The sequence below is a fragment of the Glandiceps talaboti genome, chromosome 15 (genome assembly GCF_964340395.1).
Source record: "Glandiceps talaboti chromosome 15, keGlaTala1.1, whole genome shotgun sequence".
NCBI lineage: Eukaryota > Metazoa > Hemichordata > Enteropneusta > Spengelidae > Glandiceps > Glandiceps talaboti.
This window is the reverse complement of record NC_135563.1, coordinates 13331676-13347791: the sequence shown is the minus strand read 5'-3', so window position 1 is coordinate 13347791 and position 16116 is coordinate 13331676. Positions and strand designations below refer to the sequence as shown.

The following is a 16116-nucleotide window of genomic DNA, read 5'->3' as shown; positions in this document are numbered from 1 at the left end:
GGTAAACATATAGAGTTCTGAATTCAGTGTGCCCTCTAAGAAAATTTGACGTGCCACTGACACACAATTTCTAGTGATGAACCAAAATTTGGTGTTCCTCTCTATCTCTTACTATGTGGTGACTCACAAGAAATGCCACTTTTTATCAGTTTGACTCGCAACAACAAAAGTTGGCAATCATTAGAAGGCACAATGGTTCTGATACTTCTTCACAAACAGCTTATGATTTACTATGGTTCACAAGACTACAGACCACAGTGTTACAATACTATGCTTTCATATGTTGCAACTGTATGTCAATTCTGTATTTACACATTGTGAAATTTTAAGATATGATCTCAATTCTGCTACTTATAACTTGCCTTTCCCCAGTATGTAATACATGTTCATAATTATGAATACCTCTATATTAAAGTTTGATCACAGAACTCAAACAAACCGTGAATGCCAAATTTAATACCTCGTAATAATAATAGTCTTTATTCATCCAAATAAATTTGAAATTTGTTGGTCACCACTTAGAGTGCCTTAGTGTTGAAAAGCAGGAGGAAACCGGAGTACCCAGAGAAAACCTTAACTATCCATAGCTGTAAATATGAAGACAAATTTAAAAAAAAAAATGTTGTGCCTCCCATCGATTTTCTGTATGCAGACAAATACACACAAACACACACAAATGCTACAGAGACCCATTCAGGTTTGGGACTACGTGACAGGGCTATATTACACGCTCGATATCACGTTTCTGTGGAACTGTCAAGGCTTTCCCAGTCAGTCCACAGGCTATCCCAGAGTCACTAATTTTGTTAGCAAAATATCATGGGGGAAAATATCTAAAATTTCAAAGAGAGCTTTTCTTGTGAATAACTCTCAGACTTTACCTATAAATTAAACAGTAGACATTCAGACCAAGTCTGTAAGATACAGACATTCCTGCCATGTTATCAGCTAGCACTCATTGTTGTGGTTAAAGAAGCCTGATAGGGCTGAACAACTTGACATATCTTACAGTCTAATTAGACCCAGTGTTATCAAATGTGCAGGCTAACATTTGTTTTGATATTTACTTTCATGTTTTGTTCAGTGATATTGCAAATTCAGGTACATACTAAAAATAGCTATGGTAAGACTATAGAATAAACATGTACAGAATTGGACACTAATGGCATATAAATATATTTTAACTTGTAACATAATAACAGCAGCGTTCCTTTTAGAATGAAAACATAACCACAATGATAATATGCGATGGATCTCATGACAAATAATGATGACTTGACAAAATAGATTAAAGAACCTCTCAGTAAGTTAGATGTATTTGACAGTTGACAGTAAACAAATATGAAAATATGTGAACATGGAAATAGGAGAGACCTGTTGTTGTAACTTAAATACGAGGCAGTTTTTAGCATGTATGTTTTTTTACAAAAATATTTTCATATAAGGCTGACCTGATTTATCTGAGTACATAATCCATAAATACTTTTATGGAATGAAATATGTGATAATATAGTGACGGGAACGGCCAAGGACAAATCACGATATAGATATATATATGTATCAATGGTATGTGTACATTTTACAACCACAAATAATGGATAGATATTTTGTCCATATTAGTGGCTATTAGCCAAGGGATTCCTACTACTAGGTATACCCCATAGTGTGAGAGATACCACAGCCAACATGCCATCTACCTTAATCACCCATCATTAGCTGTCATACCAGACACAGATACACTACATTGGTTATTGAATCTCAGCTATGTCTGTAATGTTTTTATAGACATCACTATTTACATGTGTACTATTAGTTTACAGCTTTGTTTTCATTGCATATTAGAAGGGTTCCTACAGTGGTCATTATGTATCAGTCAACATTTTCAGGTATTTGTCTCAGTGTAGTCACAGTATGTACTAGAACAAGTATTAGTGTAACTGTATGTTGATGGTATGTACCAGAACCTAATACAATTTACAGGTATTTGTCCCAAGTGTAATGTCACAGTATTTACTTAGAATGGACATTTCCAGGTATTTGTCCAGAGTGTAGTCACAGTATGTACTAGAACAAGTATATGTGTCACTGTATGTTGATGGTATGTACCAGAACCTAATACAATTTACAGGTATTTGTCCCAAGTGTAATGTCACAGTATTTACTTAGAACGGACATTTTCAGGTATTTGTCTTGAGTGTAATGTCACAATATTTACTAGAACCTACATTTTCAGGTATTTGTCCCAGTGTAGTTACAGTATGTACTAGAACAAGTATTAGTGTCACTGTATGTTGATGGTATGTACTAGAACCTATATTTTCAGGTATTTGTCCCCAAGTATAATGTCACAATATTTACTAGAACCTATATTTACAGGTATTTGTCTTGAGTGTAATGTCACAATATTTACTAGAACCTATATTTTCAGGTATTTGTCACAAGTGTAATGTCACAGTATTTACTTAGAACAGACATTTCAAGGTATTTGTCCCAAGTGTAGTGTCAACGTATGTACTACAGAGAACTGACATTTCCAGGTATTTGTCCCCCAAGTCACAGTGTAGTATCACCAACCATATGTACCAATCTGATTAAAATTTGATGTTGTGAAAGCTGGTAGATGCCTTCATTTACCTCTATTTCCATCATTCTATATCATTTGTTTTGTTCTGGGTGATTGCCATCGGTCCTTTACCAAATCACAATTGCCATTAATTGTCCCAAAATGTTGCCTCCTAAGGAAAATGTATTTTGTCTAAATTTTCATCTTTTTAAAAACCTGTAATAGTCTAAAATGGGGTATGGGGTTTCCAGCCCTGGCCACACACCCCTACCAGAGTTGGCCATTGGTAACGCCCCTGGGGATTGCATATGTACTAGAAGACTGTATTACTGTATGTATTAGAATTTTCAGGTATTCTCCCAGTGTAATGTCACTGTATGTACTAGAACCTGGCAACACTCGTCTACAAATCTGTAACAGGCAATGCACCTAGTTACCTCACTGAAATGTTCAATCTTTCCAACCAAATTCATCTTCATAACACAAGACAGGCCAGTAAAGCTAACATATACATCCCTACAGTTAAAACGGAATATGGGAAACGGGCATTTCACTATAGCGGTGCTGTTCTATAGAACAATGTACCCCTATCCATAAGATCAGCTCCAAACTCATCGATATTTAAAAGACATCTTAAGAATGTAGTCTGGTAATAATGTGGGTGGATATCTTTTAAAGTGCACTCTGCGTCTGTAACTTTTTGTCTGGTTTGTCCCTTTTGTTTGTTTGTTTTGTTTGTTTTCTGTGTACATAATCTTGCAACAGGTTCCATTGGGAGAACAGCGCTAATGCACTGAAATGGTGTATGTATATGAAAGATTAATAAATGAATAAATAAATAAAACCTGCATTTCAAATTCAGGTATTTGTCCCAAGTGTAAAGTGTCACAGCATCTACATTTTCAGGTATTTGTCACAAGTGTGATGTCACAGTGTGTATTAGAACCTTAATTTTCAGATATTTGTCCCAAGTATAAAGTTGTCAGAATCAGAGACTACTAACAAAGTGGTAGCAGTTACTTACTATAGCTGTCCAAGACTGTAAAAATGATGAATTAATCCATCTTACATAATATGGTAACTTATTATTACTTTCGCTTAGGTATAACAAAAGGTCAATGACCTTACTCAGTTAATCTGCTTGATGTGTGTTATAACTTTATGTTCATGTTATTTACTTGTTGAAATGATATGAGTCTGGTTGGCATATTCTTTATTCCCAAAGGAAAACTCACATATTTTAGCAGTATTTTATTTCAATTTGCTGACAAAAATATATTCAACAAGCAATTGATAGATTATATTACCTATGTTAAGATTTCGACATGAAAACAATAATATTGAGAGTTCAATTTTGGTGTCATGAACCTGGATCGTTTAGCATAATCACACAATTTATACAACTAGACTGACAAAATGTTCAGTTTTGATGTTCACAACCTTATAGTTGTTTAGAGTAATTGCACAAATACAACCGAGATGTTCAATTTTGATGTTATGAATCTCAATTGTTCAGTGTACATGAATTATACAACCCAGAGTGACAAAACATTCAAATTTGATGTTCACAATGTTGGTTGTTTAGTATAATCACATTAATTATACAACCCAGACTGGTGAAAACCTATGTATAGGCCATAATCATGATTTAATCATATACGTGTAAGGACTGTGGACATTATACTGTGACATTGGCTTAGTGAAATAATAGCATGTGATATACTTCATACATTACCCCCCCCCCCCCCCCCCCCCTGACACATAGACTCAGATTTAGTCACATTGGTACCAGTGGAAACATTGCCGGGGCAGTGACAAATTCAAAAAAATATATGCTTTGTTGCAGCCACTGCACAAATCTTAACACATGTAAGTATATATTAATGCAAATAAAAAGAAACTGTAAAAAAAAAAGCTTTCAGACCATCCTTGAAGACAACATTATGACAGCGTCACTTTCTCTCTGGCCAGTATTGGACCAGTGTTGACTGAATTAAATCAAATTGAATTGGAATGTTTATTTCACCACATCCAAAACTTGTGTGTACATTACAAAGAAGGAAGTTATTATCGGGATAATAGATGTGGCCATGACCACAGACATTATTGAGTCTGAACTAGTCTAGTCTATGACCCTGACAAAATAAAAATATACAAGAAACAAATAGGAATGGGTAATATACTGCACTGGAGGGGGAGGGGGGAGGGGGGAGTTGCTTCCAAGGAAAGGTATATATGTCACCCAAATGGGTTAATTCATTCCTAAATATGGGTCAACTTGTCATGTAAAAATTCACTAAGATGGGGTCAATAACATGGGAAACATCTTCATGGTTTAGAAATATACATTCACAACACCATAATAAAGGTAACTAACCTGATGAGTGAGACTGGAAATCCCTAACAATGGTTCTGTTTTTTTTAATATTTGGGAAGTACCCACTCCCACCCTTGCACCCCCATCCTTGGGGTCAATGCATAAGAATCTGCCAATAAAACTAATAAGATAATAACAGTGAATAGTATTAAGTAGTGAATGGGCAAATTAATATGATATGATATAATATGATATAATGATAATTAATAGTGTGAATAGCATCATATCCATTATAACACACCCTTCCTGACATGCACACTTCTATTATTTGGACACCTATTACAGGTATCTTGAACCCTTCATGAACTTGTTCTATGTGTATATTCCTGTCACTTCATAGCATTTACCAGCCTACGTGTAAACACAAAATTGTTCCTACTTAAGATAGTAGCATTAGGAGTGCCTAAAGCAGGATATCCTTTACACAACACAGCTTTAGATAAAGTTTGAACCTATCAATTATTTTTCTTGCACTCAACAGATTTTTGGTAATAGTGGTCTTGAAGCCACATCCATCCCAGTGCTAAGCTTTGAATTCTTTGGCCTAGATGAACTGTATCAGGAAGTTCAAAAACCAGACAGGTTTTCTGGCGTCATATTTACAAGTCAACGTGCTGTTGAAGCGGTTGATAACTGTCTAAAACAACATGCTGAAGAGGGTGAGTTCTCATTTGAATACAATTTCATTATGATACAATTAAAATCACAAAACCTGAAACAAAATGTCATTTGGCTAAACAAAAATCTTACTACCACCCCCAGTAATATTGCTACATTTTATTGTCTGGCTCAACAAATATCTCTCTTTCTAAGATTTTTTTTGAGCCAGATACTAAAATATAGTGCTGTTGGTAAGATTTTTGTTGAGCCAGATGATAAAATTTAGCACTGTTGGTAAGATTTTTGTTGAGCCAGACAATGTTTTGTTTCAGGTTTCCTGTTTTTAGTTGTAATACAGGACTTGCGATGGACAGAAAGTAGGGCAAAAGTGAGTCAAGTCACAAAAAGTCACTGTTTCAAAAAGACCAGTGATAAGTCAAGCCACAAAAATTTGTAGTATCAAAGGCAGTGGGTGGAAGCAGGGGTGGAAGGTTGGTGGTGGGTAATTGATAATTGTACAAACACAATAAATACATTTGAATATAAATAGGCAAGAGTTTACAGTTTGAAGTTTTTTAATTAGCACCATACATAATTGATGTAGCCTGGTGGGTGGAAGGAAGGGGGGAGGAAGTGGACAATGGATAGATTTACAAGAACAATAATGAGTGGGCCAACGTCTACAATATCGGTTTCTGTTTCTATTAATTGGTAATGTTAATAAGGTATTGCCCCCAAGCTGTCAAGTTGTACCAGACATATGAAACCCATACAGAAAAAAGGAGGGTTTCAATGAATGCATGTGAGTGGGCCAATACTTAAGGTCTATACATAAAAAGCTCTTAGATGGTGGGAAGGGAGGGGAAGGAGTTACCAGACACAGTAGTTGCAGTTGGAAGGGTCAATTTCCATATTTTCAGGTTTCTTTAGGCGAAATAAAAAAAATGTGTGTTTCCGATAACCTGACCAATGCTAGTTTAAGCTGCCGAACCCTAAACATTTTGTAAACATTTAAAACAAAAAGATAAGAACATCTTTGTCTTCTTGACCTTCATGCATGTCTGTTTTCTTTCCCCTAGTGATGTCTGTACATATTTCATCAAAGTATCACAGAAGGGGTATTCTGACTGACATTTCATTTGATTTTTTGTTTGAAACAATATTTTTCAAAAATAAAAACAATCAATCAAATCAAATCAAATCAAATCCCAACCTACCTACCCTATTTTCTGAGGCCATGACATTGGAAACACACTATTATTATTTTTGTTGTTGTATGTAATGAAGTCATTTGATTGAAGGGCAGAATAAAGGTATTGAATTTGACAAATACAAGAATCGATAAATGGACTAATTTTGAATATTTTGGGTTTTTATTAGGCACTATACATATGAAAATCTTTAGACTGAGGGGAGGGGAAGAATGAAGGTATTAAACACATTCACAAATGCAGGAAATCTAATTCAATTGATAAACGGACCAATATTTCAGGTTTTCGACAGCAGCTAATGAAGTCATGGTCAGAACTTCCAGCCTATGTAGTTGGTACTGGAACATGTTCAGCTGCCAAACAGTTAGGTTTCACATGTAAAGGTGAAGACTCAGGTACAGCTGATAAGTTATCAGCTGTTATATCAAAAGGTATATTTTATTTTTAACTATCAATAAAACTTGAATTTTGTTGAAAACACTCAAAATAAGACAGTGTTGTTGTAAGAACATTTAGCATTAAGTAAAATCTATCTTGAGTTCTCTGGGTTTTCTTCCAGGGTTCCTTACCAACTTTATGCAGAAGGTGTAGAATCTGTCAGTCTGATTAAAATTTGATGTAGATATACAGTTTGACTGCTTTATTTGCCTTGTTTTCCTTTGTATTTTGTAGTTTGTGGAAAGGTGCTCATTCCTGGAACAACAAAGTAAAAAAACAAACAACAATATACAAAGGAAATAGAGGTAAATAAGGCAATCAAGCTGTATTCCCACGTAAGATTTTAATCAGATTGGGAATCTACGTAAAATTTACACGTATGAGCCCCTCCACAACTACCAAAGAATATTTGTGAAATTTGAAGTGCCACAAGATCTGTTACCTATTTTGCATAAATGTACCTGACAATGCATGATGAACTAATTGTGTATACTGATATCATACAAATAACAGTAATTAATTGGTCAATTACTTATTTTGAACAGAGATAAAACCAAGATCAAAACCTTTGCTGTTTCCATGTGGAACTTTGAAACGAGAAACACTACCTGTAAACCTGGCAGAAAATGGTAAGTATCATGGTCATTTCTTTTATAAAAAGACATTCATCATATTTTGACCATTTTTGTATCCCCCATCCTTCTACATGTATGTAGCCTTTTACAGGACACAAAAATCTTTATATTCTGTTTTCAAACTTCATGCAATCACAAAACAGTATACAGGGCTGTATTACCAGTCAACAATCAATTTTTCCTACTTTTTTAATGTTTCATTTTCAAAAACTTTTAAATAAGAAATCACAAAACAGCAGATTACAGATTGCAATTATTTTTTTTCTATAATACCATGTTTTATATTTATCTTGTCAACAGAGATAGTTCTGCAAACTCTTGAAGTATACAAAACAACAGCTCATCCACAACTTGAAGAAGCTCTGGAGGATTACAAAAGAAAACAGGCAAGTCATATTATCATATCACACTTCTCATGTATTGTTCCTTTTACAGTAAAAGGAACAATCAGAGCAGTGTGCACACAAGTATCTTCCCTCTACCCTGTTTAAAGAATTTTTATCATCAATGATTTTACTATTTTTATCTATAACTTTTGCACTCTGAGACATATTACTACAGCAGAGACTAAGCTCTCAGGCAGGTCTAAGAAAGACACAAACTAAAACTATTGTTCAATGTGGTAGATTACACAAGTGGCAATCTGATTAAAATACACTTCGTGATTTCGTTTTGGATGTTACGTTTACTGTCATTTGTTCTTTTGTGAGCGTTCATTACATATGTCTGACACAACACCATAGGCGTTCCTGTACCAAAGCTCATACTTCTGAGTAGCCAATCAGAATCCGTCTTACAATATATACACTCAACGTTCGAAATTGAAAGAAAGAGAACCATCAAACAATAATGTCTGCGCTCTGTACTCACGCTCTTTTCGAACAGAGCGCTCTGAACAACTGTACCAGTATGTTTTGGCACATTACGTGTTCTCATTCGTTGAGTGAATTCACTCAGCACTTAGATTTGGTACAGGAACGCCTATGATGTTGTGTCAGATGTGTGTAACGAGCGCTCACAAAAGAACAAACAACAGTAAACATAACAGTCAAAAAGAAATCGCAAAGTGTACAATATATCAGATTTTAATCAGATTACACAAGTGGGTGATAGCAGTGCCTCTGTTGTGTTGATATAAACACCCTGTAATCAAGAGAGCGTAGACTCTGGAAGTCCCCAAAATGTACATTGTAACATTGTGGAATTAAGTCATCAGAAATACTGTCATTATATTGGTTTAATTAACATTCATTCAATAGCTTATATCAACATGTCACAACAATAGTTTTAGTGTGTCTATAATAGTTGAAAATTCGGTTTCCGCTATCGTATCAGGCCTATTCTGCGTCTAATTTTAGCCCTGAGTAAGAGTTTTTATTGGTAAGAAATGATCCATTCATGCAGGGACGTGACTTCAAAGTATTGTACAATGAGAGCGATTCGCTATTTTTGTTAGCACTGCTTTCATAGTGTAGGCAATATGATCCATGTAAAAGTGGTTAATACCTCTACTGTACTCTACTTCAAATTATGTGTTACCTCTCTTGTCGCTAAATGGTATCAAATTATAAAGTGCATCAAGCTCCATTGTTCCATTGAAAAGTTCTTCTTAGTTTGAGCAAGTGTCTCCACATGTTTGTCTCTACTTTGATATTAAAAAAACCATATCCAGTGAAATGAAGTTCTGCTATCACGATTTAACGAGAGAATTGCGAAAAACAACATCCTCTCCTGAAAAAAAAACAGAAAAAAACAGTAACCACTTAATCAAAAACCCTGCTATAGTAAACATTGTTACAACAAACCCCTCTTTCTTTTCCTCCAAATTTACATTTCCAGTAAAGTATTCATCGCACAATACAGAACATTGTCATATGACAGCCTTTTCAGGTACCCAATGAGTTCTTTATTAGAAATGGCAAGCGTAATTGCAAACCAAATATAGGAAATGAAACACTCTGCCTCTTTCATACATGTACTCTGTTGATTGAAGCTGTAACATAGGCCATTGCCCTACTTGGATATTCAAGTTCATTAATGTATTTTTATTTGACACAGTTAAGAGTCTGACTTATGATGGCAGTTATTTGATTTATTCTTAGGGCATTCCAGACTTATGTGTTTTTTTCAGCCCATCTGGTGTCAAATTTTCCCGGAATGTCCTAAGAAGAATATTCCCAACCATGCAGGAGATAATTCAGGTAATTGTACCATTAAGACTGATGTTTTCATAAACAGTTTACATGAATATTTGTTTGGATAGCCATCATCCCCAAATCTTACCATCATAAAATCCTTACTGGGGGTAAAGACATAATGTCAAAATGGAGATCAATATTTGGAGCATGAAGGTCCCCAGCTGAATTTGACCTACAATCTAAGTGTGACCACTTGTACTGTTAATTATTGCAGCTTGTATATAGACTTACTTCAGTCATCATATGAAATGTAAGTGTCTTGCTGGAGCATTATAGACTTAATTCAAAAGAATAAGGATGTAATAAGTCGTTACTCAGAGAGTTTCATTTTCATTGTCGTCTGAAGATCGCTTGAAGCGTGAAACTCTGAGTAACAACTTATTACATCCTTGTTCAATCATTGTCCAAATATCTGAATTTTATCCTTGAGAACACGTTGTGCATGGCTCAGTTACATACCTTCTGCCATCAGAATACTTAAACCAGAGAATGTAAGAAGTAAAGGAAGTGTGAGTCTGTTTATATGTACTATGCAGTCTTTTACTCAGTTTTCAATGTCTTCTTACTTCTGTTGTACTTGGTATTCTAATGTATAACATTATATACAGTATATGTTTTTCTGTGTTGTTGCAAGACAACCCCCCCCCCTATAATAAAGTAATATGATAATAATAATAATACAGTAATAATAATATGTCATCAGTTCTTTAATTCATAAATTCAGGATTAGCTACTAGGGATATGACTGTTGTTTGTTTACACATAAACATGCCATTCTTCTTCAATAAATGTTTACTTACATTTATTGCTAGCATGACTAACCACAGATTGTAGAATTATTGAGACCTCTTGCCCTGAATTTGTGGGATGAATTGAATGAGTTTTGTCTGGGTTATAATTCTAGAATCTGCAGAAAGATTTATAATTTAATTGTTCTTGGGGTCAAAGGTGGAGATAACTTGAAGGACAGTCATGACAGCCATGGTTATGTTTTGTTGTCATTTAACAAAACTGTTACCCTAAAATGTCCCAATGCATTTTTAAAACTACTTCTTTAAGGAGTTATTGCAGTTACAGAAACAGTATGCCAAGCTATTTGCCATGGTTTATATTATTATGGTCATTTAACAAAACTGTGCCCACAGATTTCCAAATACAGTGGTCATCTGGTTTTTGTGTATTTCTTTTTTACACAATAGTTTTGAGTCAAATAAAATACCCTATATCACGATACTATACACTTAATTTTGAGTCACAATAGTATACCCTATACCACTATACTATACACTTAATTTTGAGTCAAATAATATACACTATACCACTATACTGTACACTTAATTTTGAGTCACAATAAAATACACTATACCACTATACGAAACACTTAATTTTGAGTCACAATAATATACACTATACCACTATACTATACACTTAATTTTGAGTCACAATAAAATACACTATACCACTATACTATACACTTAATTTTGAGTCACAATAGTCTACACTATACCACTATACTATACACTTAATTTTTAGTCACAATAGTATACACTATACCACTGTACTGTACACTTAATTTTGAGTCAAATAATATACACTATACCACTATACGAAACACTTAATTTTGAGTCACAATAGTATACACTATACCACTATACTATACACTTAATTTTGAGTCACAATAGTATACACTATACCACTATACTATACACTTAATTTTGAGTCAAATAACATACACTATACCACTATACTATACACTTAATTTTGAGTCAAATAAAATACACTATACCACTATACTATACACTTAATTTTGAGTCACAATAGTATACACTATACCACTATACTATACACTTAATTTTGAGCCAAATAATATACACTATACCACTATACTGTACACCTAATTTTGAGTCACAATAGTATTCACTATACCACTATAGTATACATCTAATTTTGAGTCAAATAAAATGTATTACCACTGTAATATGTACCTAATTTTGAAATAAAATACCCAATATCACTATACTATAATACACTTAATTTTGAGTCACAATAGTATACACTATACCACTATACTATACACTTAATTTTGAGTCAAATAAAATATATTACCACTGTAATATACACCTACTTTTGAAATAAAATACACTATATCACTATACTATACTCCTCTCCCTGGGAATAGGGAACACCATCACCATATCGAGTACCATCTGTAATGTCTGAGTTATACTGCTATAACAATAAACTCATTGTGTGTCTCAATGACAGTGTTAACATAACAGAAGTCACCCACACGTTGACATAAAAGATAGATACCACCATACTGTCTTCATATTGTTATTGTTATTGTTTCAGTAAAAAAGGACTAACCTTTCCAAAATATAGTGCCAAGTACAGCAATTTGTAGATAAAATGAATTCACTATTCTTATCATGTCAGACGGCAATAAAATAAATTAATCTCAATGTTTTTTTAACCTTTACAATAAATAATCTGTTCTGCCAAGGTAAATGAACCAATAACTGAATTTGAAGTAAAACACTCACAGGACAGAATCTGTCATGTGACATGATTTGATACTCTGTTGGCTGCAGAAAAAAAAAACTAAGGAAAAAGGAGGCTTGCTTTATAACACAAAATTAATTTCAATATGGTCATTGTTCTTGCAAATTATGAATATTAAATCTAGATAAGAAATAGATTACTGTAAATCTAAATATAAATACTCTCTTAAGTCATTATTTCCTGTTTGAAATGTAAGCAAATTTGGTGAATTTGGGATACAGTGACTGATAATCAATTAAAGTGGCCATATGGATGAGAATTTGATATTTATTTTGGAATTGTCTTTGATAAAACAGCTTCACTATGTTTTTCTACTTTAAAAAATAATGTGAAATAACATATACCAAGTCCATGTTCACAACTCAATAAAATGTAAAACATTAAACAATGTATAAAATGTTTGTTATTGTACGTACAATAACAAACTTTTTACACTTTTTGCATCTTTTTTGCAATGTATTGAGTTATGAACATGGACTTGGTATATGTTATTTCACATTATTGTTTCAAGTAGAAAAACATAGTGAAGCTGTTTTATCAAATAAAATTCCAAAATAAATACCAAATTCTCATCCATATGGCCACTTTAAAAGTTATTACCGGTACATGTCAAAGACAAAATCTTGGAGTATCGTCTCGTTTTGCATCAGAATGACACATGGTTTAAAGTGTTTGTTTTTAATATTTTGAAAATTGGATTTCAATGAAAAATGAAGGCACTCTATAAATAAATAATATGATAATAATAATAATATAATCTTTATTTATACTGGATAGTTCTTTAAGTATATAAACACTTGTCTCCCAAGAAGTCCAGTGAGGGCATCCCTTGTGGGTTCAGCTGAGTGTTAATGCAAGAGGAAACTGGAGTACCCGGGGAAAACCTGCGTTGTTTGGTAGTGTCAAACTGAATGACACTCTTCTTACTTACAGCGTGGTAAATTTAATCAAACCCTGAATGGGGTTCGAACCCCAACCGCAGTGGTAAGAGGCAAGTGGTTTGACCACTCGGTCACCGACAACCCTATAATGAATTTGATAGCCTTTTCATCTAAAACAGATGCCCACAACTAATCAGCAATGAACTTGTAAGATTGATATGTGTCATCCACCAATTAATATTTATTTTGTGAAATTATACAAGTCATCTTAGGCAAAATATCCATCTTGAATTTTTGGACAGTGATGAGGGAGCGTATATTAAGTTGTAGTCAGGCATGCAGACTATCAGGCTATTGAACCCAAATCAGGCTTGTCTTTGATAGGGTAGTATATATATCATGTTGTATTTTACAGATTATCAGGGGTGTAGCTGATCTTTGGAGCATGTCACGATCTCAAACAGCTCTCAAAAAACATTAATACAAGACAGTCAATGGAGAAGTTGGCCAGTAAAATATTGAAAAATGTAGGAATCATCATTGTTTTTGCCAGCTACCATCACTTGTTTATACTGTTAGTAATTCAAAATAGAACAAAAAAAAAACACAAACAGAAATAATGAATGGCAATATTTTATATCAAATTATGCAAAGTTCATTCTTATCCATGATTTGCAAAGTGTATTGAATGAAATTACAGTGTAGGGTATGTTGCTGATCTTTGTGGTGTCATTCTGGTAGCTATAGTCCTGTACAATTGACATCAACCTGACTGACCCCCACCAATTTGGTTTCAAAGTTTTGAGATAGTGTGGGGGAAGTCATGCACACCATTGAATGCCCACCCCACCCCACCCCTCACCCCCTCCTACCCGAGCCATCAGATTCTTTGATTGCCAAAATCATATTTGATTATTATTTCATACAGTAATTACTGTTAGAATTCTATACTTAATGGTCATTTCTCTAATCTGTACTTAACTCTACACAAGGGTTAACCCCCCAGGACTGGCCATTTCTTTGACAATATTTATATCCTGAGAAATGCAGACGTCAAAACACCACTCTATCGTTTACACTGATTGTAAATGAAGCAGAAACATATTTCAATGCTTTGTATATTGTTTGCTTACACTGAATTAGACAGGGCTTACGTGAGGAAGATCACATCCTACTGTTCATTTCAGCGTCATCTCATGCACACGTACACTCTCTAGGTCCCATTGTATTGCTTGCTTTTAGTTAGTTTTGTCCATTAACACAAATAGTATTTATTATTTCATGACTACCCTAGCCAGAAATTTACATCCAGACATCCTTTGAGATCTTCACACTTGTTTTCTTTACAGAGAAATGTTGTTTGTTCAACATCCTTCCCCAGCTATTTTTACTAACACATGGAAACCATTCACAGGGAAATTAAAGCTGTTAGTACTAGCTATGGAACACTTTAAAAAAAATGTTTTGTTAGGTATAATAACTTACTTGTAATATCGTACACCATCACCTGTGGGTAAATGTATGTTTTGTAGCTGTAGATATGATAAATGAAATTAAATGATTTTCGGGTCCACACCCAAAAATCAGCGCCCTCAATGATGAGCACAATTTCAACCTGTTTCTGTACTGCTTATTATGGATAATATCGACCACTGATTAATATTTAAATATAATGTCTAATTATTGGTATTTAAACAATTTTCAGTGAATATGTTTTTTGTTATCTTCAATGTCATCACTGTTGTAAATATTTTGATGTGAATGTTCAGGTTATACTGTAAATATAGATATTTTTATCACTCAAAAATTTTGCAATTTTACAGTCTTCAACTAGTTCCCAAACACTAATGTTTACAAATTGCTTATTCTGTTGCACTGTGTTTATACACCAGAATGCATTGTAGTCACTACTTATTTTCAAGTTTTAGTTTTCCAGCAAAATCAGTCTTTATGATTCTATCATTATTATTCTTATGAACTTAAAAAATACCCAGTGCTCAGTGTGTTAAGGTGGTTACATAGTGTTTTAACACACCATTGTGTTAAGGTGGTTACATAGTGTTTTAACACACCAGTGTGGTAAGGTGGTTACATGGTGTTTTAACACACCAGTGTGGTAAGGTTGTTACATAGTGTTTTAACACACCAGTGTGGTAAGGTGGTTACATGGTGTTTTAACACACCAGTGTGGTAAGGTGGTTACATAGTGTGTTGACATACCCAGTGCATTAAGGTTGTTACATAGTGTTTTAACACACCGTCTGCAGCTACTAAGTAATTCCTTTGGCTATGAAGCATACAGAGAGTACTAGTTGCCGACTACAAGACCAAAGCCAAAAGATCCTATAAATCACACTCTAATTATAATCAAACTGTCAACAGAGAGCCTTTCGTCTTACATGCCGGATAAAACATCCCAAGTCTGTGTCATCACTCCATAAAAAATCGGTATTGAATAGGACTGCACCTGGTATACCAAGTACTACCATGTGTTGGAAATTGCCAAAATAGTAAACTTATATGTGACATTCCGATCAGATCCTAAGACAAAGTTAAAATGATGAGTTCACTCTCCTCTTTTCCTCGTGTCTTTCTCTTTTAAAGTTTGTATGATCAGATCAAAAAGAAATTATACTTTCCAATATAATTCA

The 16116-nt window shown here is 34.0% G+C and overlaps 1 protein-coding gene across 2 annotated transcripts in view; it reads left to right on the top strand.

The window, feature by feature from the left end:
- Positions 1 to 16116, top strand: part of LOC144446838 (uroporphyrinogen-III synthase-like) — a 29546-nt gene that overhangs the window by 5867 nt on the left and 7563 nt on the right. For both annotated transcript variants that reach the window (XM_078136678.1, XM_078136679.1), the window contains exons 3-7: positions 5422 to 5599; positions 7033 to 7182; positions 7735 to 7818; positions 8125 to 8210; positions 9927 to 10025. In XM_078136678.1, the coding sequence (XP_077992804.1) occupies positions 5422 to 5599; positions 7033 to 7182; positions 7735 to 7818; positions 8125 to 8210; positions 9927 to 10025 (597 nt within the window). The remainder of the gene's footprint in view (positions 1 to 5421; positions 5600 to 7032; positions 7183 to 7734; positions 7819 to 8124; positions 8211 to 9926; positions 10026 to 16116) is intronic.